This window comes from Carcharodon carcharias, chromosome 20 (genome assembly GCF_017639515.1).
Source record: "Carcharodon carcharias isolate sCarCar2 chromosome 20, sCarCar2.pri, whole genome shotgun sequence".
NCBI classification, from domain to species: Eukaryota; Metazoa; Chordata; class Chondrichthyes; order Lamniformes; family Lamnidae; genus Carcharodon; species Carcharodon carcharias.
Genome location: NC_054486.1, coordinates 81,464,077 through 81,486,548, shown reverse-complemented (window position 1 = coordinate 81,486,548; position 22,472 = coordinate 81,464,077). Strand labels below are relative to the sequence as shown.

Genomic DNA, 22,472 nt, shown 5'->3' with positions numbered 1-22,472 from the left:
GCCTCCTGGCGTCGCGTGCGTAGGCTGGACGGCGCGCGGCTCCAACGGGAAGAGCGTCCTCCCCCGCCTTTGGCAGAAGAGCTCATGCAGGCGAGAGACATGTGTTGGTGTGAGCTTTATTGAAATTCTTTGTGTCATATAAAGATGCAACTTTGTTTTTTTATTGTGCTTTCTTAAAATAAAGTATACGAGATCTATGGCTTTATAAATTGAGGCTTGGAGTACAGAAGGAAGAAAGTTACGTTGAAAACCTTTATAAACTATGGTTAGGCCTAAGTTGGAATAATGTGGAGAAGAAACGAGTTGACGTTTCGAGTCCTCCTGACCCTTCAACACAACTGTTGAAGGGTCATGAGGACTCGAAACCTCAACTCTTTTCTCCGCCGATGCTGCCAGGCCTGCTGAGTTTTTCCAGGTAATTCTGTTTTTGTTTTGGATTTCCAGCATCCGCAATTTTTTGTTTTTATATTGGAGTAATGTGTCCCATTCTGAGAGAGAAAAAAAAACACTTCTTAGGGAAGAGGGCAAGGGTTGGGGGAGGAGATCTATCAGAAAGATATCGGAAAGAAGGGCCTTAAGTTCTGTGGGGAGACTGAAGAAGTTGTGATTGTTCTCCAAAGAGGAGGGTAATTATTGGAGGTGTTCAAAGTTATGAGGGGTTTAATAAGGTAAATAAAGAGAATCTGTTTCTACAGGGTTTCAATCAGGGGGCACAGATTTAAGATAATTGGTAGAAGAACCAAAGGGAAGATGACCATATTTTTAAAAACAATGTTTTTTTTTGTATGTCTTCATGGGTTGTGGGTATCGCTGGCTAAGCCAGCATTTATTGCCCATCACTAATTGTCCTTGAGAAGGTGGTGGTGAGCTGCCTTCTTGAACCGCTGCAGTCTATGTGGTGTAGGTACACCTACAGTGCTGTTAGGGAAGGAGTTCCAGGATTTTGACCCAGCAACAGTGAAGGAACAGCGATAAATTTCCAAGTTAGGACGGTGGGTGGCTTGGAGGGGAACTTCCAGGTGGCGGTGTTCCCATGTGTCCGCTGCCCTTGGCCTTCTAGATGGTAGTGGTCGTGGGATTGGAAGGTGCTATCTAAGGAGGCAAGTTCCTGCAGTGCTTCTTGTAGATAATACACACTGCTGCCACTGTGTGTCAGTGGTGGAGGGAGTGAATGTTTGTGGATGGGTGCCAATCAAGCGGGCTACTTTGTCCTGGATGGTGTCAAGCTTCTGAGCCTTGTTGGAGCTGCACTCATCCAGGCAAGTGGCGAGTATTCCATCACACTCCTGACTTGTGCTTTGTAGGTGATAGACAGGCTTTGGGGAGTCAGCAGGTGAGTTACATGCAGCAGGATACTGAGCCTCTGACCTTCTCTTGTAGCCACAGTATAAATGATCTGGAATACAGCTGTTGCAAGGGAAGATGACCATATATTTTTTAAAAACAATGTTTTTTATATGTCTTCATGAGTTGTGGGATAGCAGACTCAATAGTAACATTCAAAAAGGAATTGGAATACATGACCTGCAAAGGAAAATAAAAGTATAGGGCTGTGGGGAAAGAGCAGAACTATTTGGATAAATCTTTCAAAGGGCTGACACAGGCTCAATGGGCCAAATAGCTGCTTTCTGTGCTGTTAGATTTGGTGATTCTTTAAGATTATGTTGGAACTTAGTCTTTTTAAGTAAATACCTTTATTTTATCTTAATGAGTACTTCTAAAGTTTATAATTTGCAAAATTGTTGCAAATGATGGCCTGAGACGATGCTTTGTTACCTCTAGACTTGACTATTCCAACACACCCCTGACTGGTCTACATTCTGCCCTCTGTAAACATGTTATCCAAAACTCTACTGCCCGTGTCCTAACTTACAGCAAGTTTCATAACCCTATCACTACTGTGCTTGCTGACCTACATTGGCTACCAGTCAAGCAATGTCTTGATTTGAAAGTTTTTATCCTTGTTTTCAAATCCGTCCATGGTCTCTCCCCTTCCTATCTCTGTAATCTCCTCCAGCACCACAATCTTTCGAGATATCTGTGCTCCTCTAATTCTGGCCTCTTATGCATCCTCAATTGCTTTGGAATACTCTCCTGACACCTTTCCACTGAGGACACTCCTTAAAAACCAGCTATTTGACCAAGCCTTTAGCCATCTTGACCTAATATTTTCTTATGTGGCTTGTGTCATACTTTATAATGCTCCTGCAAACACCTTGGGGAGTTTCATTATGTTAAAGATGCTATATAAATGTAAGTTGTTGAAATCATGGCACCTGTGATTTAAAAAACATACAAAGTGGGACTGGAAATTGAATTTTGTGTCTTGATATGAAATAAACAAATTTGTGGATACTATGCAGTTTAAAGTAAAATTATAAGTATGTGCAATATGGTGTAGTTGAATAATGAGTTGGTTTTGTAGCTGCAGGTCTCAACAGTAAAAATTATTTGCTTAGCATGACACCTTTCTAAACCTCGGGGTATCTCAAAGAGCTGTACTTTTGATGTCTCTTTTTAATGATTGCAAATGTCATTTGGCAGTACAGAGGTTGAGTATTGCTGGAGAGAGAGACATGTTGCCGAAGCTTTTCCTTTTGCATTCATCAGGACAAATTTTAAACAACCATTACAATTTATACTACAGGAGGAAAGGGGGCTGATTGATTGGAGTTGCATGGAGAATGCAGCATGGAACTATAGGCTCTCCAAGCTCTCGTGTCATTTCAAAAAAGGTACAAGGCTTGAACATATTCCTTTCGTTTACAGTGAATGGGTCCTTGTGTACAAATGTATGTTGCTTCCAGAAAATGTAAATGAGCCATGTTAGGAGCTTGACTGATTATCTAAAATTGGTTGTTAGTGTAGCTATTAGCACACTCAGGATTGTTCAGGATTCGCGGAATCACATCTAACAGTAGACATTTTGTTTTGGGTTTTGCAAGTGCAATCTGTACTCTGTCTATTATGAACAACTGAAGGAATATGCTGTCTGATTCGATCAGCTAGTTGCTGGGATGTACGGCTACATACCTGACATTACAACGGAACTGAAATTCATACATGACTTTGTTCAATTGTATGGTAGGCAGAACCTTTTGGACTGATGGCAATATCCCGTTAGTGGAAAATACCACTTGCCACTGCATAGTAGCAGTGTGAAACAGCTTGCCTAACCTGTTGTTCAAATTTTTCAGGTACTTTGCCTTTCCAGGGTAATTTGAGGTAGACCGGGCATTTTGACTTGCCAACTAATCAGCACCCTCTTCAGTAGTGCAAATTGTTGTGATCATTTGAAATTTGGCATTCTTGTCTTGCACTCAACAGGACAAGTACAAGAAGCTTTAGCATCATGTCTTGTTTTTTTATCAAGATTGCAAATGTAGTAACCAATTTGGTCACAGCAAGGTCACAAGGAGCAATGAGATAAAATAACTGGATCATTTATTATAGTGGTGTTGATTGAGAGAGAACTGCTGCTGTCCTTTCAATGGTGCCATGGGATCTTTTACATCCACTTGAACAGACAGACCTTGTTTAAGATCTCAGCTAAAAGACAAGCTCCTCTGATAGTGCAGCAATCTGTCTATGTACTGAGTATTAGCCAAATTATGTCGTTAGTTCTCTGACTCATTTATTCATAGATTGTGAAGCTAGCTAGTGACAAATTGAAGGAAATGGGAGTTAAAAGGTGGTCCAAGATATTGTGAAGTGATGTGAATTAGACTGAAATTCTGAGATTTGATCTGTGATTACAGTGGGTTGATGCGTAAGAAACATCTTCACTTTGAAGGAGGGGACAATGGATGAGTAGTTATCCGTTGCTACTTTTGTACACTATGTTGTTCTAAGACAACAAAAATTTGATTGGTTGTAAAAATAAGTCTGAAAACAGCAAATATATTTTGTGTAATAGAATGCACAGAGAATGGAAATTTATCTGAATCTAAATATAAATTTCAATGAAAGCTAATATTGTAATATGTTGAAGAGCCATTGTCAATTACTGAAGTATTTTCTTGTTTTCCTGTAGGTGTTAACATAGAAAATTCTGGTGCAGAAGCAAAGAATTGGACGAATTAAGGAAGCTTAGGATCTTACTGCCAATATGACAAAAGTGGGTCATCATTGGTTAAACCTACCTCAGGATATAATGTTAGAAATATTTAGATACTTAACGCCTGAAGAGAAGGCAAACATTCGTGCAACCTGCAAGTACTTGCAACAGTTAGTCGATCACCCTACATTATGGACGAATAGTACTATTGTCCTGAAAAGTTTACAAAGCTGTAACTCCCCTTTTTGGAGAACACTAAGAAAGAGGCGAATAAGATCTGTGGTGATTAAAGAGACAGCACAGAAGCAATGGCAGAGGATGGTGAATTTACTTCCCGATCTGACAGCTGTTACTATTGATGTAAAAAAGAACCTGGAAAGTCTACGTGCTTTGAGATCACTCACAAACTTACAGAAATTGCAGCTGAGAAATAAATTACAAGTGCTGGATCAAGACCTGCTAAGAGAAGTGGCTGTCTTCAAACAACTGACTCACTTGGTTTTATGCACTTCATTGTTTGTCCAGAACAGTTCTTTGTGCCACCTTGCAGAATTAACAAAATTGCAAGCATTGACTCTTCACGCTAGACAGAAAAGTCCTTCTTTGACATCACTTCAATATATTTTGTTTCGATTGCCAAAGCTGAGGGAGCTGTCACTGAGTTCTGTGGACAAATGGGAGAATTTATCATTGTGTTTTACTTCACCAGAAATGACAAATTCTAAACTGACAGGTAAGAAAAAGATTGGGGGAAAGAATTGTTTTGGTGATTTTATAAGGAAATATAGAAATAACAGACAGGAAAAGACCCAATGATTCATCTAACAAATGCCATTTAGTTGTGATGCTACCTACTCACCTGGAGCCACCTTGGCTGAGGCAAAGCCTCTGGAGGGAGAAACAGTATTAACATTTCAGGTTGATGACGTTTCACCCAAACTGGAAAAGTTAGAAATGTAATAGATTTTAACTAAGTGAAAGCGGGGAAGGTAGGAAAAGAACAAAAGGGACGATTTCTGTTAGAGTGGAAGGCAGGAGAGATAAATGACAAAAGGGTTCATGGTGCAAGGCTGAACGGAGTGGCAATGGGAGAAGTAAAGAAAGGAGACCTGTCTAGAGATATGAATGGCAGGATCTTGAACAGCTATTACCTGAAAGCAAAAAAAAGAAAAAAAAAACAAAGCCAGCAAAAAAAATGGCTGATCTGATTGTAGCCTCCTGCCTACCCCGATAACCTTTCACCCCCTTGTTAATCAAGAATCTATCTAGCTCTGCCTTAAAAATATTCAAAGACCCTGCTTCCACTGCCTTTTGAAAAAGAGAATCCCAAAGACTCGAGTAACAGCACCTCATCTTTGACTAGTCCCTTCACAGCTTTCTGAACTCAACATAAGAGTTGAACAATTTTAGGTTGCAATATCTGCCCCCATTTTATTTCCTATTTCTTCACTTGTTTTGTTTTTTTTTCTTTTTTTGCTTTCAGACAGTTGCTGTTCAAGATCCTGCTATTCACACCTCCTCTAGACAGATCTCTTGTTTCTTTACTTCTCCCATTACCACTCCCTTCGGCCTTGCACCATGAACCCTTTTGTCATTTAATCTCTCCCTCTGAGAAAAAAAAAATTCTCCTCATCTGCCTTAAATAAACAACCCCTTTATTTTTAAACTGTGACCCGTAGTTTTAGATTCTCCCACAAGAGGAAACATCCTCTCCACATCCACTCTGTCAAGACCCTTCAGGATCTTAAAGGTTTCGATGAAGTCACCTCTTACTCTTCTAAACCTTAGTGGATACAAGCCTAACCTGTCCAACCTTTCCTCATAAGACAGCCCGCCCATTCCTGTGTTAGTCTAGTAAACCTTCTCTGAATTGCTTATAATGTATTTCCGTCTTTCCTTGAATAAGGAGACCAATACTGTACACAGTGCCCCAGATGTGGTCTCACCAGTATGCTAAATTGAAAGAGGTATAAGTAAATTGTTACTTCGCCTGGAAGGAATATTTGGGGTATTGGACAGTTAGAAGGGAGGAGGTAAAAGGACAGGTGTTGCATCTCCTGCACTTGTATGGAAAGGTGCCATGGGAAAGGGAGGGTGTGGTGGGGATAATTGAAGAATGGACCAGGGTGTTATGGAGGGGACAGCTTGCGGAAAGGGGAGTAGATCAGAAGATGTTAGGTGGTGTTCTCATGTATCAGCTATCTTATTCTTCTAGATGGTAGGTGGGTTTGGAAGCTGCTGTCTAAGGAGCCTTGGCAAGTTGCCAGAATGCATTTTGTAGATGCTATACACTACTGTCATTGTGCACTGGTGGTGGAGGAAGCAAATGTTTAGGTTGGTGGATGAGGTGCCAATCAAATGGGCTCCTTTGTCCTTGATGACATTGAGCTTCTTCATTGTTGTTGGAACCACATTCATCAGACTCCTTGTAGCTGGTGGACTGGCTTTGGGAAGTGTGGGAGTTGTTACTTGCTGGAGAATTCTGTGACCTGTTCTTGTATTTATGGTATTTATATGATTGGTCCAGTTGAGTTTCTGGCCAATGGTAACCCTTGGATATCGATGGTAGGGGATACAGCAATGGTAATGCCATTGAAAATTGAAAATTACTTGGCGCTTAGCAGCCCAAGCCTGAGTTTTGTCCAGGTCCTGCTGCATTGAGACATGTACTGCTTCATTAGCTGAGGAGTAGCAAATGGTACTGAACACTTGTAATCATCAGAGAACATCTCCACCTCTGATCTTATGATGGAGATGACTTGTTATTAGATGCTTTTTAAAATACTCATTGTTTACCAACACCTCCAAGCCGTGTCGTTAATTTTTACCAGTGATATTCCCTGCTTTTTCCCCTCTCAGTGTTTACACACTCATCTTTGGTGACTTTAAACTCGATCTCGGCTCCCCTTGCTTTCTTCCTGCTGAATGTTCTGTGCTGCTGTCCTCTCAAAACTCTTGCTCCGTGTATCCTCGCCTATCCATTAGTCCTTGTCACACCTTGACCTAGCAGTGGCCTTTACTTCCACGCTCTCAATCATTGTTAAGGCCATTTCCAACTACTCTACCCATAACTCTGTCTAGCCACTTTCACCTCAACCTCTTGCTGTGTTTTCCACTGGAAAAAAATCTAATCCCCCAAATTGCTTACAACTGCACTTCCAAGCTCCTGATTGCCTGGCCTTTACGTTTGCCACAATCCTTCTGTAGCTGTTGATTTGTGCATCTGCTCTGGACAAAATATTCACTGTTCCCCATCCTGTTCAGACCATCTGGTACAGGCCTCTATATTTGCTCCTTCAAGTTAAGTGTTGCAAAGGTGAATGTATCTGTCATACAACTAATTTAACTATCAACAGATCTGTCTGAATCACATCATGTTCTACTGGATGCCTCTCTTCTCTGTGAAAAATAACCATGACTTGAGAATGATAACCATAAGCAATCCTCCAAACAGATTTCTGCCCTTTTTACAGCATTGTAATGGTCCTGACCAAAGTCACAAATCATATTCTCAGCTGCTCTGATTATGGTGCATTATCCTCCCTGCAGCCTTTGACACTGTCAACCACACTATTCTCATTCAAGTTGCTTTTCCATATTCAGTTAGGTGAGACTATCCTTGTTTAGTTCCATTCTTGCTTATCAAAACAAAACTAGAGTATCTCTAACAAAGGCATCTGATGGGAGCATGTGTCTATTTACACAACTTTGTGGTCTTAAAGAGCTGAAATTAATACATATGTCATAGCAGTGGACTACATGGTATAATTCAACTCTTGTGGTAACACAACATTATCACTAACTAACCATGAACAATGCTATGGGAGCTCCATTAGTTTAATGAAATTCTGAAAACTAAAGTAGCAACGTTAGTTGGAAATAAAGCTCTCTAGCACATGAATCAAAAGCACAATGTTTGTTTTACAGGATGCGATGGTTTTGAACCGCATTGCATTCCACTTCTTCAGTTAGAGAAGCTGAGCCTGTTGAATATCATCAATGGCCCGCTGTCTGAGGCAGCACTCCGGCAGCTGTCAAATGTCTGTAGCCTTTCTGTGAGCCTCAGCAAGCCACCCATATCAATGAACAGCAATTTTGTGCACAGCATGCTGGAGAACTTGCCAAGTATCATTGAATTGGAACTTAGCTGTAAGTAGATTTTTGCAAATAAACTTACCTCATGTATAGCTGTTTCCCTGTGAAGCAAGGAATCTGGTAAAATTTAGTGTGTCTCCTATTAAAAGTTATTTTTGATATTACCCCATGACTGATTTCCTGCTGAATATTGGAATGTGTTTATAATAAGATGTGTCTGAATTGTATTCTATTTTTGGCTCATTCACTGTGTTTTCTACATTTTAAAATTCACTTGCTACTTCAGTAAGGACATTTTTTTTGTAATCATTGATCATGACTCTAATTAAAGAATCAATGGAGTCCGCAGAACTGCTGAACATTTCTAAGTGCATCAAAGGAATGCCATTGTACCCTTGCCATTGTCTCAGTCAAACACTCACTTAACCAAGTTTCATCCTTTAGACTGCCATAAGGGGAGATCCTGGAAGAAAACATGTTAACGTAGGATTTCTGATTGGCGTTATTATAATAGTGACTTTTACACCATTTAACAGCCATAATAATTTGTATTTATCTAGCTCCTTTAAATGTAGAGGCAAAAGGAGCAAGATATTTCACAAAAGCATAAGAAAGAAATGGATGCTGAGCCAAGGAGATGAAGAGGCAAAGGGTTTTAGGGAGGGAATTCTAAAGCATGGATCCTAAGTATCTAAAAGCACATCTGCCAGTAATGGGGTGAAATGGTGAGGTTGATGGAGGAGGTACACAAAGGCTGGCATTAGAGGAACAGAGCATTTGGACGTGACTGGTAGACAGGAGGCAGTTAGAGATAGAGGAGTGGATTAAAAGATAGTTAATTTGTTTAAACAGATTAATAATGGCATAAGAATAATACTCAAAAGATAATTTTAAAAATCCCTTATGTAGAGCCTTCCTAGTTTCAGTGACAACACAAGGTTACCATCAAATGGACCTTGGTACGGTCACGTCAGGCAGTAAGTAACCTGTACAGAAAATGTTTCAGATTTTTCTTTTTCTTTGGAAGTAACCTTGCTGTTTGTGATAGATAAATAAGATATAAAGAACTCTGGGTAAGGCGGTCTCCCATTTAGGCCTGAGATGAGAAATTTCTTCACTCGGGGGAACTGTGATTCTGAATATTGCTGAAAAGAGAGACTTTTGTCGCAGTTTTTCATCTTGCGCTCATCAGAACAAACACAAGAATGCAAAATTTCAACCAACAGTTTATACTACAGGAAAAAAGGGTGCTGATTGCTTGGCAAGTCGACTCTGGCTGAGGTGTTGCCGTGGAGAAAGTAATGGGGAACTATAGGCTCCCTGGTATTCCAAAAAAGGCGCAAGGCTTGAACATATTCTTTTTGTTTGCAGAGAACAGATCCCTGCATGTGAATGTATGCCACTTCTGGCAAATGTAAATGTGTCACGTTACGAGCTTGGTTGTTCATAATAGGCAGAATACAGACCGTACTTAACCAGCCCACCCTTGCAAAACCCAAAACAAAACGTCTGCTGTTGGATGTGATTGTATGATTGCTAAACAATCCTGAGTGTGCTAATAGCTACACTAACAACCAATTTTAGATAATCAGTCAAGCTCGTAACTTACCTTTACTAGAAGCCTCATATACGCATATGTAGGGACCCCTTCTCTGCAAACAAAAGGAATATGTTCAAACCTTGCACCTTTTTACAATTACAAGGGAGCTTGGGGAGCTTATAGGTCTCTGTTGCTTTCTCTAAGGTATCGCTTCGGCCAGCCAGAGTCAACTTGCCAACTAATCAGCACCCTTTTCCCCTCGAGCCTAAATCATTGTGACCGTTTGAAATTTGGCATTCTTGCATTTGTCCTGATGAGTGCGAGGTGAAAAGCTTTGGCATCATATCTCTCTTTTCAGCAATATTCAAGTTCTGTACTACCAAGCAATAATTGTGAATTTGTGGATGCTCAGTGTTGAATATCGATAGATGTTTGAACTCGCAGGGAAATTAAGAGATATGGAGATTAAGTGGGAAAATGGAGTTGAGATCAAAGATCAGCTGTGATCTTATTGAATGGTGCAGCAGGGTCAAAGGGCCATATGGCCTAATCCTGCTCCTTATTTTTTAAGTTCTTGTTAGGATAATGTAGTGGTGGTAAGCAATCCACCTATATCTCTTTTTCTCTGTTTCTTCCTTTACTACCCATAAAACCAATAATCTACTACTTGGGTGAAAAAGAAAACCTATCTATTCCCAGGCATTTCCTAATCCTCCCTCCTGGTCTAGTCTCTAGGTGGCTGTTCTACATGGAACTAGACAGTGCCTTGCATGGTGTCCCAAAATATGACAAACTCATCTTACCCTGAGCTTTCAGTGCCAGAGTTGGACGTAATTACTTGGTCTGAAATAGGACGATTAGGAAAGAGGAGGTAGGGCAATCCAACTCCAGTGGCATCTTACTCTTGAATAAATGTGCTGAGTATGAGCTCCTTATTACCAAAATCATGTTTTGCAAACGCAACAGTTACAAAACCACCTGGCAATGGCACCTGATAGGCCATGTCATCGTCTGTGCCCGAGACCGAAGAGATGTCCACGTAACGAGCGATGCCTGGTACCTACAACTGCTGGACTGACCACTGTCTTGCAAGTCGATAATGAACTGCAGACCCACCCGATGTCAGCATAGGCAGACGAAGGCTGCCCAAGGGAGATTCATCATGATCTCCCTCCAGGAAAAGACTATCTACGAGGTGTTCCAGCAAGCCTTCCAGTCCAAGCTTCCTAAAGCCCCTGCATCTGTTGCGGCCATCTGGACTGGCTTCAAGACTGACTTCCTTTCGGCCTGTGCTGAATCACTGGGCTCCAATAGTTGTTGCCACCAGGACTGGTTCCATGATAACACAGAGATAAAAACAAAAAACTGCGGATGCTGGAAATCCAAAACAAAAACAGAATTACCTGGAAAAACTCAGCAGGTCTGGCAGCATCGGCGGAGAAGAAAAGAGTTGATGTTACGAGTCCTCATGACCCTTCAACAGAACTGATCTTTCTTTACAAGGAGAGGGTTGAAATATAAGCTGGTTTGAGGGGGGGGGAGTGGGGGGGGTGTTGTTGTCGTAGGGACAAGCAAGCAGTGATAGGAGCAGATCATCAAAAGATGTCACAATATTCAGTCCGGAAGGCTGTAAAGTGCCTAGTCGGAAGATGAGGTGCTGTTCCTCCAGTTTGCGTTGGACTTCACTGTGGTCTGTCCACAAGAATGACCCAAACCTCCCTGTCGCTTGCCATTTTAACACTCCACCCTGCTCTCTTGCCCACATGTCTGTCCTTGGCTTGCTGCATTGTTCCAGTGAAGCCCAACGCAAACTGGCGGAACTGCACCTCATCTTCCGACTAGGCACTTTACAGCCTTCCGGACTGAATATTGAATTCAACAACTTTAGGTCTTGAGCTCCCTCCTCCATCCCCACCCCCTTTCTGTTTCTTCCCCTTTCCTTTTTTTTTTCCCAATAATTTATATAGATTTTTCTCTTCCCACCTATTTCCATTATTTTTAAATCTTTTATGCCCCCCCACCCCCACTAGAGCTATACCTTGAGTGCCCTACCATCCATTCTTAATTAGCACATTCATTTAGATAATATCACCAACTTCAACACCTCTGTGTTCTTTTGTCTGTGACATCTTTTGATGATCTGCTCCTATCACTGCTTGCTTGTCCCTACAACAACACCCCGCCCCTCCACTTCTCTCTCTCTCTCTCTCTCTCTCTCTCTCTCTCTCTCTCTCTCTCTCTCTCTCTCTCCCCCCCCCCCCCCACCCCCCCCCACCACCTTAAACCAGCTTATATTTCAACCCTCTCCTAAAGAAAAATCAGTTCTGTTGAAAGGTCATGAGGACTCGAAACGTCAACTCTTCTCCGCCGATGCTGCCAGACCTGCTGAGTTTTTCCAGGTAATTCTGTTTTTGTCCATGATAACAGTGTTGCAAACATGCTAAGTTAGAAGAGAACTGCCTTCCCCCATAGCAAAGTGACCCCAGAAACAGCTCCTTAAAAGCCTGTTCAAAGAAATGTATCAATCCCAGGGCTGCATTTGAATGTTGATAAGACAAAGGTCCTCCTCCAGCCAAAACCAGGGCTTACACCAAGTCCCCTCAGCATTACAGCTGCGGATTGCCATCTGGAGATAGTCGACCACCTCTGCTATCTCGGTAGCCACTTGTCCCAGTCAGTAACCATTGAGTTGGAGATCCTGCACAGGATCCAGTGTGTGAACTCTTCCTTTGGGAAGCTGCTGAAACAATTCTTCACTAAGTATAACCTGCAGACAGACATACAATTAGCAGTCTACAAAGGCAGTTGTCCTCCCAAAACTCCTCTATGACTGCGAAATCTGACTGATGTATCTCCAACACCTGAGAAATCTTGAGACACACATTTAGCACTGCCTAGTGAAGATCCTATGTATCACCTGGATGGATCACCATGTGAACGGGAGCAGCCTCCAGGAAGCAGGCATCCTGAGCATAGAGGTGACCGTTCTCGCGCAGCAACTGCACTGGACAGGCCACTGCATCAGAATGCTGAACACTCAACTTCCAAAGTGTACTCTCTACTCCTAGCCCGCAACTGGTCAAAGATTACGGGACGGTCAGCAGAAATGTTTCAAAGATACCCTGAAAGCCTACTTGAAGAAGATTGGATTTGACCTCAACAGCAGGGAAGGGAATGCACTAGATTGCCCATGATGCGAGCCCCACTTCACTAAAGTGTATTTGGTTTTGAAGCAGGATGGATGATGAAGGATGGAGACCCAAGAGGAAGATGAAAGCTCAAGAAGTTGTACAATCCTTCATCGACCATGGACTGACTGACTGCCAAAGTGGAATGTAGATTTTGGATTTTTTTTTGTTTCTCCCTTAGCATTTAACTTTCCCTTTTCCACCTCCTTTGCCTTGCACTGACTTCACTCCTATCTATTACAGCCTTCGCTTTCACTCCCCCTTTCTTTTTCTCTCTCTCGCCAGGACTCCATGGCAAGCGTCCTCCTCACTGCAAGGGACCGCCATTAGTTAGGTGGTGCATGAAAGCAATCCAGGCCATGCACCTACTTTAATTTTATTTTTTTCCTCTCTTTTCCCTGCTGTCTCTGTATGCTTCATCTACATTTGAAATCTTCCTCTCATGGTAAGATTGGGAACTTGCTCTCGGGAATAAAATCTGCATTTGATAGCTTGCATGCTATCGTGAATTAGAGCAGAAATATGTTGCACCCGTGTCATCAGAAAAATTTGGCTGGTTCTGTTTGCATCTCACCTCCTATAAGTAGACGATAATTATGCAGCTGTGAAACCCTAAGTGTTCTGGGTAAGTGGTAATGAAGGCCTGAAAATGGAAGAGAGAGTTTTTCAAAAACAATTTGTAAATGACAGAACATCCAGAGTTTGAAATACTAAAGCCTTAATACTTAAAAAGGTGATTAGTATGACATCATGTGTTTAAAACTCCCTCTAGTCTATTTATTATTCTTAGGTTGGTCATTGGTTTAGAGAATATTGGTTTTTTTCCCCAGATGTTTGGAACAATGTTTGTGGGTTCAGTATTGATTGGTGAGCATTCTATAAAGTTGAATGGTGAAAATTTGAAATAACAATGGAAAATGCTGGATTAGTCATTTGAAAGAGAAAGAAGAAAGTATTTGCATTTATATAATACCTTATCACACCTTCACATCGTTCCAAAGTTTATCACATTCCATGTTGTTTTTAAATGCAGTCATTGTTGCAAAGACAACATAGTAGTCAATTTGTGCACAATAACTTACTAAATAATTTGTTTTGATAAAAGCAAAATACTGTGGAAATCTGAAATAAAAAGGAAGTGCTGGAAAAACTCAGCAGGTCTGGCAGCATCTGTGGAGAGAGAAACAAAGTGAATGGTTCGCGTACAATGTGACTCTTTGGCAGAGTCTTCAGTTCCGAAGAAGAGCCATATTGTACTCCAAACGTTAACTCTGTTTCTCTCTCCAAAGATGCTGTCAGGCCTGCTTAGTTTTTCCAGCATTTTGATTTTTATTGTTTTTGATGATGTTGGTTGAGGGAGGAATATTGACAGAACATCACGATAGCTCCTATTTCTTCAAATAGTGACATAATATCTTTTAGGTTCACCTGAGCGGACACACAAGATTTTGGTTTAACATTTGACATTTATACAGTGGCATTTCCAAAACACACTTGCTGCACTGAAGTATTAGCCTAAATTATCTCCTTAGAGCAGAGTAGATTGAGAAATTTGGTAGGAGTGCTCAAAATACTGAATGGTTTTAATAGAGTTGATAAGCAGCAATGGTTTCCAATGCAGAAGGATCGGTAATTAGAGGGTATAGATTTAAAGTGATTGGTAAAAGAACTAGAATAACATGAAGATACTTTTTTTTTTACACAGCAGGTTGTTGTGACCTGGAATGTGCTACCTGAAAGTTCAGTGGAAGCAGATTCAGTAGTTTTATTCAAATAAGAATTGGATAAATACTTGGAGAGAAAAAAAATACAGCACTATAGGGAAAATACAGGCTAATAGAACTAATTGAATGTCTTTACCATGGGCCGGCATTAGCACAATAAGCCAAATGGTTGCCTTATGTGCTGCGATATTCTATTCTATGTTCTAAAGTTCTGGGGTCATGCTTGAATCTATGACCTTCCGAATAAAAGGTAGGAGTGCTATCAGCTGATTTGAGCTCATTTAGGGGAGATGGTGGTTTAGTGGTATCGCCACTGGGCTAGTAATCTAGAAGCCCAGGCAAATGCTCTGGGGGAAGTGGGTTCAATTCCCACCCCGGCAGCTGGAATTTAAACTCAGTAATGGCGATCATGAAACTATCATCGCTTGTCCTTAAGGGAAGCAAACCTGCCGTCCTTACCTGGTCTGGCCTACATGTGATTCCAGGTCCACAGCAATATGGTTGACTCTTAACTGCCCCCTGAAATGGCCTAGTAAGCCACTTTGTTCAAGGGCAGTTGGGGATGGGCAACAATGCTGGTCTTAATATTGACATCCGCATCCCATCAAAGAATTAAAAGAAAAGCACATTTTCAGTGGGACCTTTCATCACTATTTCTGAAGAAGAATCCCATTGAAACTTTAACTTGGCTTTCCCTTTCAGATGTTGATTTGACCTACTGTGTGTCCAATATTTTCTTTTTATATAATTGCACTGAAGAGTTACAAAATTACCTATGTTTCAACAAACTGTATGCATTTTCTCTTTGGCTGCTGACTTTACCAGATATATATATGAGAAGTGCAGTACTGAAGGAAGATTTTTCCAATGGATTCATCTATTCATCATTTAAATTATATACCTTCCCAGGGAATGGACCTCTTGCTGAGTATGTGAAGATCTTACCTTCGGACCTCGCAAGCTTGGATTTGATAAATTCAAGACTCTCTAATGTGGATGTGCAGCTTCTATCTGATTCTTCAGGAAAAACTCTTAAACATTTAGGTTTGGTGCTGTGCAGTGGTATTACTGAAATAATGTTAAAGAGATTGCCAAAACAGTTTCCTTTTCTGCAGAGCCTTGATCTTAGGTAAATTACATTGTGTATTATGTATCTTAAGAGCACATGAATAAAAGATTGTGGGTGATTCACAGTTCTTATAACCTTTTCTTAGCCTGGCACACTGAGGCACACCTAATGCTCACCTTTGCTGAAATTAACTCTGCAAAACTGGAGATCAAATCTGGGATTATCCTACCCTAATGGCTAAACGTCAATCCAGCATGATGCTTCTACCCGCTGACTCACTGGGGAAACCCTGGCTCAATTGCTGTTTTTAAATCAGGATAGTTTTGCTAACTTGCAAAAGTACCTTTAATTGCAATGGAGAGCACAGAGAGAAATTTATGGGTGTTGACTTCAATTTCTAAAACTTGTTGCTAATTGATGGAGGCAGTACAAATTTCTAAATGTTACCGGTTTTTTCTCTTTGCATTGCAATCGATGCACCCAGTAAGTAAAGAGAGAGTGCTACAACCACTATTTAGGCCGTTCTAAACATTAGCAGATGCATTTTTAGTTTATGATCAAAGGAGGAGACTCAGAAAAACAGTAATCATGATAAAATATTGCTTTCATTTATGAAAGGCTCCCCAAATACTGCATATTCTCATGTGGCACAAATAACATCATACCCAGTATTCAGTCTCTAAATTTTCTTCAGGTAACCTCTACAAGATGGAGTGTTTAGACAAACAGTAATACCACCTTAGAGAAATTTCAAAACTATGAAAACTATATAGTTTCAGGCCATGTGCCGAACGGACACCATATCAGCAATTTACCCACTTTGCTCATCCAGGCATTGAAGTCAGGAGGCCCAAACCTCTTTCAGGTGCAGATCTCAGTAACATTTTCATGAAGAGCTGCAGATGCTCCTCTGCAACTCCTTGATTTAGTGAAGAAGAAAATTATCCAGACACTGCTATTAAGCAGGGCCTGTTGAGGGGGTGGTGGGGGGAGGTGTTGATCGGAGTTGAAGTTGGGGGGGGAGAAGACCGTACGCTGGAGGCAGCCAACACGCTAGCAGTGGGCTGATAGATTTTTGTGAAACTCGGAGGAGAACTGGCTCCCATAAAATCTTCTAAATTAATAATGCACATAGCTCTAGAGAGAGGCCTCCAGCGATTCCTTTAAGGACCACTGGTCTCAGTGCCTGGAGGAAATGGGACTGATAGGTGTTGCCCATTTCTCCTTGAAAGCTGCATTCAGGATCCTATAACTGACATAAGACCTCGGTTTTGCATTTTGAAACAACTCCTGCATGTTTTGGCAGGAGTGTTTAATGCCTATTTAATGACTACATGAAGGTTAATTCAGACCAGCAGTTGCGTGCAAAAAGTCGACACCAGGCTTTCAATTGTCAGTCATCAGATTTCCCTTTGAGAAACAGGCAGATGGCAGTTGAAGATCACACCTATTGTTTGAAAATGCAGATCACCAGTCAACATAATTTTTTCCTACAAGCTTGGAGTGATAATTATACTAATACAAAGTAAGTAAAACCAAAATATCAACACTCCTGCAACTCTTTAAAAAAAAAAATCCTTCAATTGTGTGGAAGTTTAATTTTGATTTGGCTACAATAGAATTTGATATGTGAAAATACATAGTTCTCAAAAGTCAGTAAACCAAATCTATTGAGTTTTTTTCAATATTATCAAGGCAGTATTGAATTATTTGATGTAGTGCTTTGTTTTATTGTATTCCTCATTATATACAAGAAGTATGATCTATGAAAGAAAGCTGATTTAGATCTTTGAGACTCACATTGCCAGTAGAAACTTGTTTTGATCCATTGTGAGGTCAGAGAATTTAAAACATTTCTTTCCCCTTATTGGTGCTGTTTTTTTTTATATTTCTTGCCTCTCTCAGGAGATTATGTGGCCGTAGGGTGGGAAGTATCTAGCCATGATGCTCCCAGGCATCACGAGTGTGGAGCAAATTTGGGACAACTGTCTCTTCCTATTTTGTCATGTTCATATGTAAAACGTTAGGAGTGAATTCTCCTAATGGTGGCAGAGAATGGGAATTTTTTGCATTATCAACTCATTTTGGAAATTCTTTACTAACCAGTTGCTTAACTTTATGAATGAAGGAAAATCTTTTGAGTTTTCTATAGCTTCTGTGAATTCTTACTGAATCACATGATATTTTTCTTTTTCAGCGGGTGTAGATTGTTGAAACCGGATATTTTGCTTGGCTTCGTGGAGCTGGCTTTTCTAAAGGAAATCGTAATTTCAAACAATCCCCATCTAACTGACGCAATAATGAAGCAGTTTCGAACTTTAACTGACAACAGGGTGCACGTTGCTCAGAAGAACAAGAGAAATCACAGCCAATGTGATTGCAATTTTATTCTCAGTCTGTGAGTTGATGATACGAGGTTGGCTGAGAACTGAAGAAATGTCATGCACATGATCAGGATTGGATTGGATTGACAACCTTAATGCTAAACCTCTGATGGGTGGAAACCCATAAAGACAATTGATGCATTTATTGATATCTACATGTATAGTGATTTTGAGCAGAAAAATGGCTATTGTCATAGTAGTGGAACAAGTTCTGTATAACTTAATGTTGTTTCATAAATACAACAGTTAACAGATTTATTTTTATTTGCCATTCTAAATCGGGTAAAAATGACCAATAGGGGGAACTATTGCTCAAGATACACATACACCTTTGGAATTTTGAAATCGCAATGATATTTTAGGACTATATGATATATTTCTCATTATGTAAACACATTGTCAGGTCTTTAAGATTATGTGTTCCATATTTACCAGGGAATCTTTATTTGACAAAAGTAGAATTGATAAAGTTTTGAGAATATTAGCAAAATATACGGAGTCATTTTGGCAAAGGAGGAGGCTATTTGGCCCATTGAGTTCATGCCAGCTCTCTGTAGAGCCACCTAGTCATTCCCATTCTCTCCCCATAACCCTAGCATTACCAACCAACAGCAATGACCCAACCTATTGTGAACATGAAAATCTATCACAGCTCATCTTGTAAGGACAGGAGGCAGCCCCCTGTGTAAAACTACAGGGTCATTTAAAGAAAAATTATATTCTTCTGCCTATCACTGAGGAACCTAATTTCTATTAAAAAGCATAAGAAGGCCAGGTCAGACAATGGGAATTTTATCATACAATAATTTTAATAGACAGCTGAATCACCTATGTGCAATGTGTTGCTAACGTTCATTGCCTGACACAAAGATAATGACTAATTAGAGGCCTCAATAACTGTTGGAGCAGCATAAATGATTGACAGAGTGGCTTAATCTTTATTGTAATTTTTGAGCTTGGCAGTGTGGCCATATGGCAAGTTTGAGTGCCACAAGTCATTTAACTTAATTTATTTATATGACAGATAATCCCTTTTAATATGGTAGGATAGTTTTGAGAGGGCATCCTAACAGTTGCAGCTCGAACATGCTTTAGGACACAAGGTTGTAACTCTCACGACTCAGCTTTTGAGACCTCAGCCATTTGACATCTGCTCTGTGCAGAGGTCAGGCCCTAGGTGAAAAGAGGCAGTCAGTAACATTGCCCTGAATCTGTTGAGCTTACTGTTAGACTATTGGTTATCAGGTTATCAGCTAGGGAAACTGCATTTCATAGGAAATCTGAGAGGCTGTATAAAGTGTAATTGACAGGGCAAACCCATTTCTGTACCATTATGCTATTTTTAGAATTTGAATGGATAAGTTCAAAGCCAGTAAGGATAAGTTTGTATAAGATACATGAAAAAGCACACTTGCTTTTCTGCTGATCCTGGACTAAACATAGTTCAGCATAATCATATATATTTACTGAATAAGTGTGCATCATTCTGAAACAAAAACAAAAAATGCTGGAAAAACTCAGCAGGCAGAATTTTGCTGTCAGCGGGCGGGGGCGGGGCCCATTCGCCGACGCGTAAAATGACGCGGGATGATGTCGAGGGAAACACCCAACATCATCCCGCCACATTTAAATTTTTAGGAAGGCAGGCCTGCAGCAAAATCAGCTGCGGGCCCGCTGACCTGTCAGTGGCCAATTGAGGCCATTGACAGGATAATTTATACAATTAAAGGACCTGCCCTTCCAGCCTTAAGATTGGCGGGCAGGCAAGGATCGCCGGCGACAAACAGATAAAACATGAAGATAAAAGCAAAATACTGCGGATGCTGGAAATCTAGAACAAAAACAAAAATACGTGGAAAAACTCAGCAGGTCTGACAGCATCTTTGGAGAGGGATACAGTTAACATTTGATAGGGTCCCCCTTGTCCTCACTTATCACCCCACCGGCATCCACGTTCAAAGGATCATCCTCCGCCATTTCCGCCAACTCCAGCATGATGCCACCACCAAATACATCTTCCCTCCACCCCCCCCCCGCCTCGGGCAGTTTTCCGCAGGGATCGTTCCCTCCGGGACACCCTGGTCCACTCCATCACCCCCTACTCCTCAACCCCCTCCCATGGCACCATCCCATGCAACCGTAGAAGGTGCAACACCTGCCCCTTTACTTCCCCCCTCCTCATCATCCAAGGGCGCTTCACTTGCACTTCCCTCAATTTAGTCTACTGCATTCGTTGCTCCCAACGCGGTCTCCTCTACATTGGAGAGACCAAACGCAGACTGGGTGATCGCTTTGCAGAACACCAGTCTGTCCGCAAGCATGACCCAGACCTCCCTGTCGCTTGCCATTTCAACACCCCACCCTGCTCTCATGCCCACATGTCCGTCCTTGGCCTACTGCAACGTTTCAGTGAAGCTCAACGCAAACTGGAGGAACAGCACCTCATCTTCCAACTAGGCACTTTACAGCCTTCCAGACTTAATATTGAGTTCAACAATTTCAAATCATGAACTCTCTCCTCCATCCCCACCCCCTTTCCGATCCCCCCTTTTCCAATAATTTATAAGTTTTTACAAATATATTTTTCTTTTCCCTCCTATTTTTAAATTTATTTCGATCTATTGTTTCATCTCCACCTTTTAGTCCATTTCGATCCCTTCCCGCCAACCCCACTAGGGCCATCTGCCATTTGCTCATTCTGCTTTCTACCCTTAATGTTCCCATTAGCACATCCTTTAGATAATATCACCAACGTCAACACTCCTTTGTCCTTTTGTCTTTGACATCTTTGGCAGTCTCTTCTTGGCCTCCACCTTTCACTGGCCCCCTATCGAGCTCTACCTGTCCCACCCAACCCCTTCTACCAACTTATACTTCATCTCATTTCTATATGTCTTAGTTCTAATGAAGGGTCATATGGACTCAAAACTTCAACCGTATCCCTCTCCGCAGATGCTGTCAGATAAAACATGAAACTTCACCCACGGGCGGGATGAGGTTTCATGCAGGGTTTTAAAATTTTAATGATGTAATTATGTTAATTATGAACATGTCTCCTCTCATATGACATTGTCACATGAGGGGGACATGTTAGGGATTTGTTTTTTTATTTTTAATATTTTTAAAAGTGTAAGGGATCTCCATGAGACAGTGCTTAGCCTTATGGAGATGTGTGCTCTTTCGTGCGCAAAAGAGCGCACTCTCGCTTTTGGGGAATCCCCCCGCCCGCACATAAAATGGCGGCAGGGCCTGCTTCTCCGGTGGGGATTGTCTCCCCGCCCACTGGAGATTGGGTCGGGCCCGCCCGACCGACAGGCAGAAAATTCTGCCCATCAGGTCTGACAGCATCTGTGGATCTCTGAAGAGTCATACGGACATGAAATGTTAACTCTCCCTTTCTCTCCACAGATGCTGTCAGACCTGCTGAGTTTTTCCAGCGTTGCTTGTAAAATGTTCTACTAAATATTCTGATTGTGATGTAACTTCAACTTTTTCCAGCATAATAATCAGTGCAGTTTAGCTATCACATTAATGACATGGGCAGAGAGGTGCAAGAGTTCCTAGTGTGTTCAGAAGAATTTTCTACTATATGTTTCAAGTCAAACGAGAAAGGAGGCACTGCTAGACCTGGTTCTTGGGAAAGAGGTGGGCCAAGTGGATCAAGTGTCAGTAGGGGAACATTTAGGGGACAGTGATCTTTGTATCATAAGTTGAATATGGAAAAGGACAAGGAGCAATACTGAGTAAGAATAAGTTAATTGAGGGAAATCCAGCTTCAATGAGAGTAAGAATGGATCTGGCCCTGACATCTAAAGATATTTAAGGAAGCAAGAGTGGCAATTACTGAGGCACTGACCATAATTTTCCAATCTCCCTTAGACTGTGGGAGATGCCAGAGGACTGGAGAATTGCAAATGTTAAACCCTTGTTCAATAAAAGGGTGTAAGGATAAGCCCAGAATCTATAGGCCCGTGAGTTTAATCTTGGTTGTCGGGGAAAGCTTTTGGAGACAATAATACGGGACAAAATTAATCACTTGGCAAAAGCAGATTAATTAAGAAAGCCAGCACGGGCTTGTTAAGGGCAAATTGTATATAACTAACTTGCTTGAGTGTTTTGATGAAATGATAGAGAAGGTTGATGAGGGTAATGCTGTCGATGTGGTGTACATGGACTTGATAAAGGTATTTGATAAATTGCTGCACAACAGACTTGTGAGCAAAGTTGGAGCTCATAGAATAAAAGGGACAGTAGCAACGCGGATAGGAAGTTGGCTGAGTGACAGGAAACAGAGTAGTGGTGAATGGTTCTTTTTCGGACTGGAGGATGGTTTATAGTGGAGTTCCCTAGGGATCAGAGTTAGGGCCCCTGCTGTTCCTGATATATATTAGTGATGTAGACCTTGGTGTGCAGGC

General features: G+C 41.3%; 1 protein-coding gene across 3 annotated transcripts; it reads left to right on the top strand.

Moving 5' to 3' along the window:
* The first annotated feature begins 10 nt into the window (after positions 1-10).
* im:7136021 lies at positions 11-18,311 on the top strand. 3 transcript variants are annotated; one of them, XM_041214707.1, is made up of 6 exons: positions 11-107; positions 2,648-2,735; positions 4,034-4,790; positions 7,985-8,206; positions 15,514-15,733; positions 17,871-18,311. In XM_041214707.1, exons 3-6 carry the CDS (start codon positions 4,109-4,111, stop codon positions 18,073-18,075), a joined length of 1,329 nt encoding a protein of 442 aa, XP_041070641.1. In that variant the 5' UTR covers positions 11-107; positions 2,648-2,735; positions 4,034-4,108; the 3' UTR covers positions 18,076-18,311. The 3 variants fall into 3 exon arrangements, with proteins under 3 accessions (XP_041070641.1, XP_041070642.1, XP_041070643.1); XM_041214708.1 differs by lacking the exon at positions 2,648-2,735 and having other exon boundaries at positions 62-107; XM_041214709.1 differs by lacking the exons at positions 11-107; positions 2,648-2,735 and adding an exon at positions 127-415.
* The last annotated feature ends 4,161 nt before the right edge of the window (positions 18,312-22,472 follow it).

Excerpts from the sequence above, each read along its gene's own strand:
- im:7136021 (XM_041214707.1), top strand. The coding sequence starts at position 4,109 with ATGACAAAAGTGGGTCATCATTGGTTAAACCTACCTCAGGATATAATG. Across the intron at positions 4,791-7,984 it reads GACAAATTCTAAACTGACAG|GATGCGATGGTTTTGAACCG; the intron begins GTAAGAAAAAGA and ends TTTGTTTTACAG. Across the intron at positions 8,207-15,513 it reads CATTGAATTGGAACTTAGCT|GGAATGGACCTCTTGCTGAG; the intron begins GTAAGTAGATTT and ends ATACCTTCCCAG.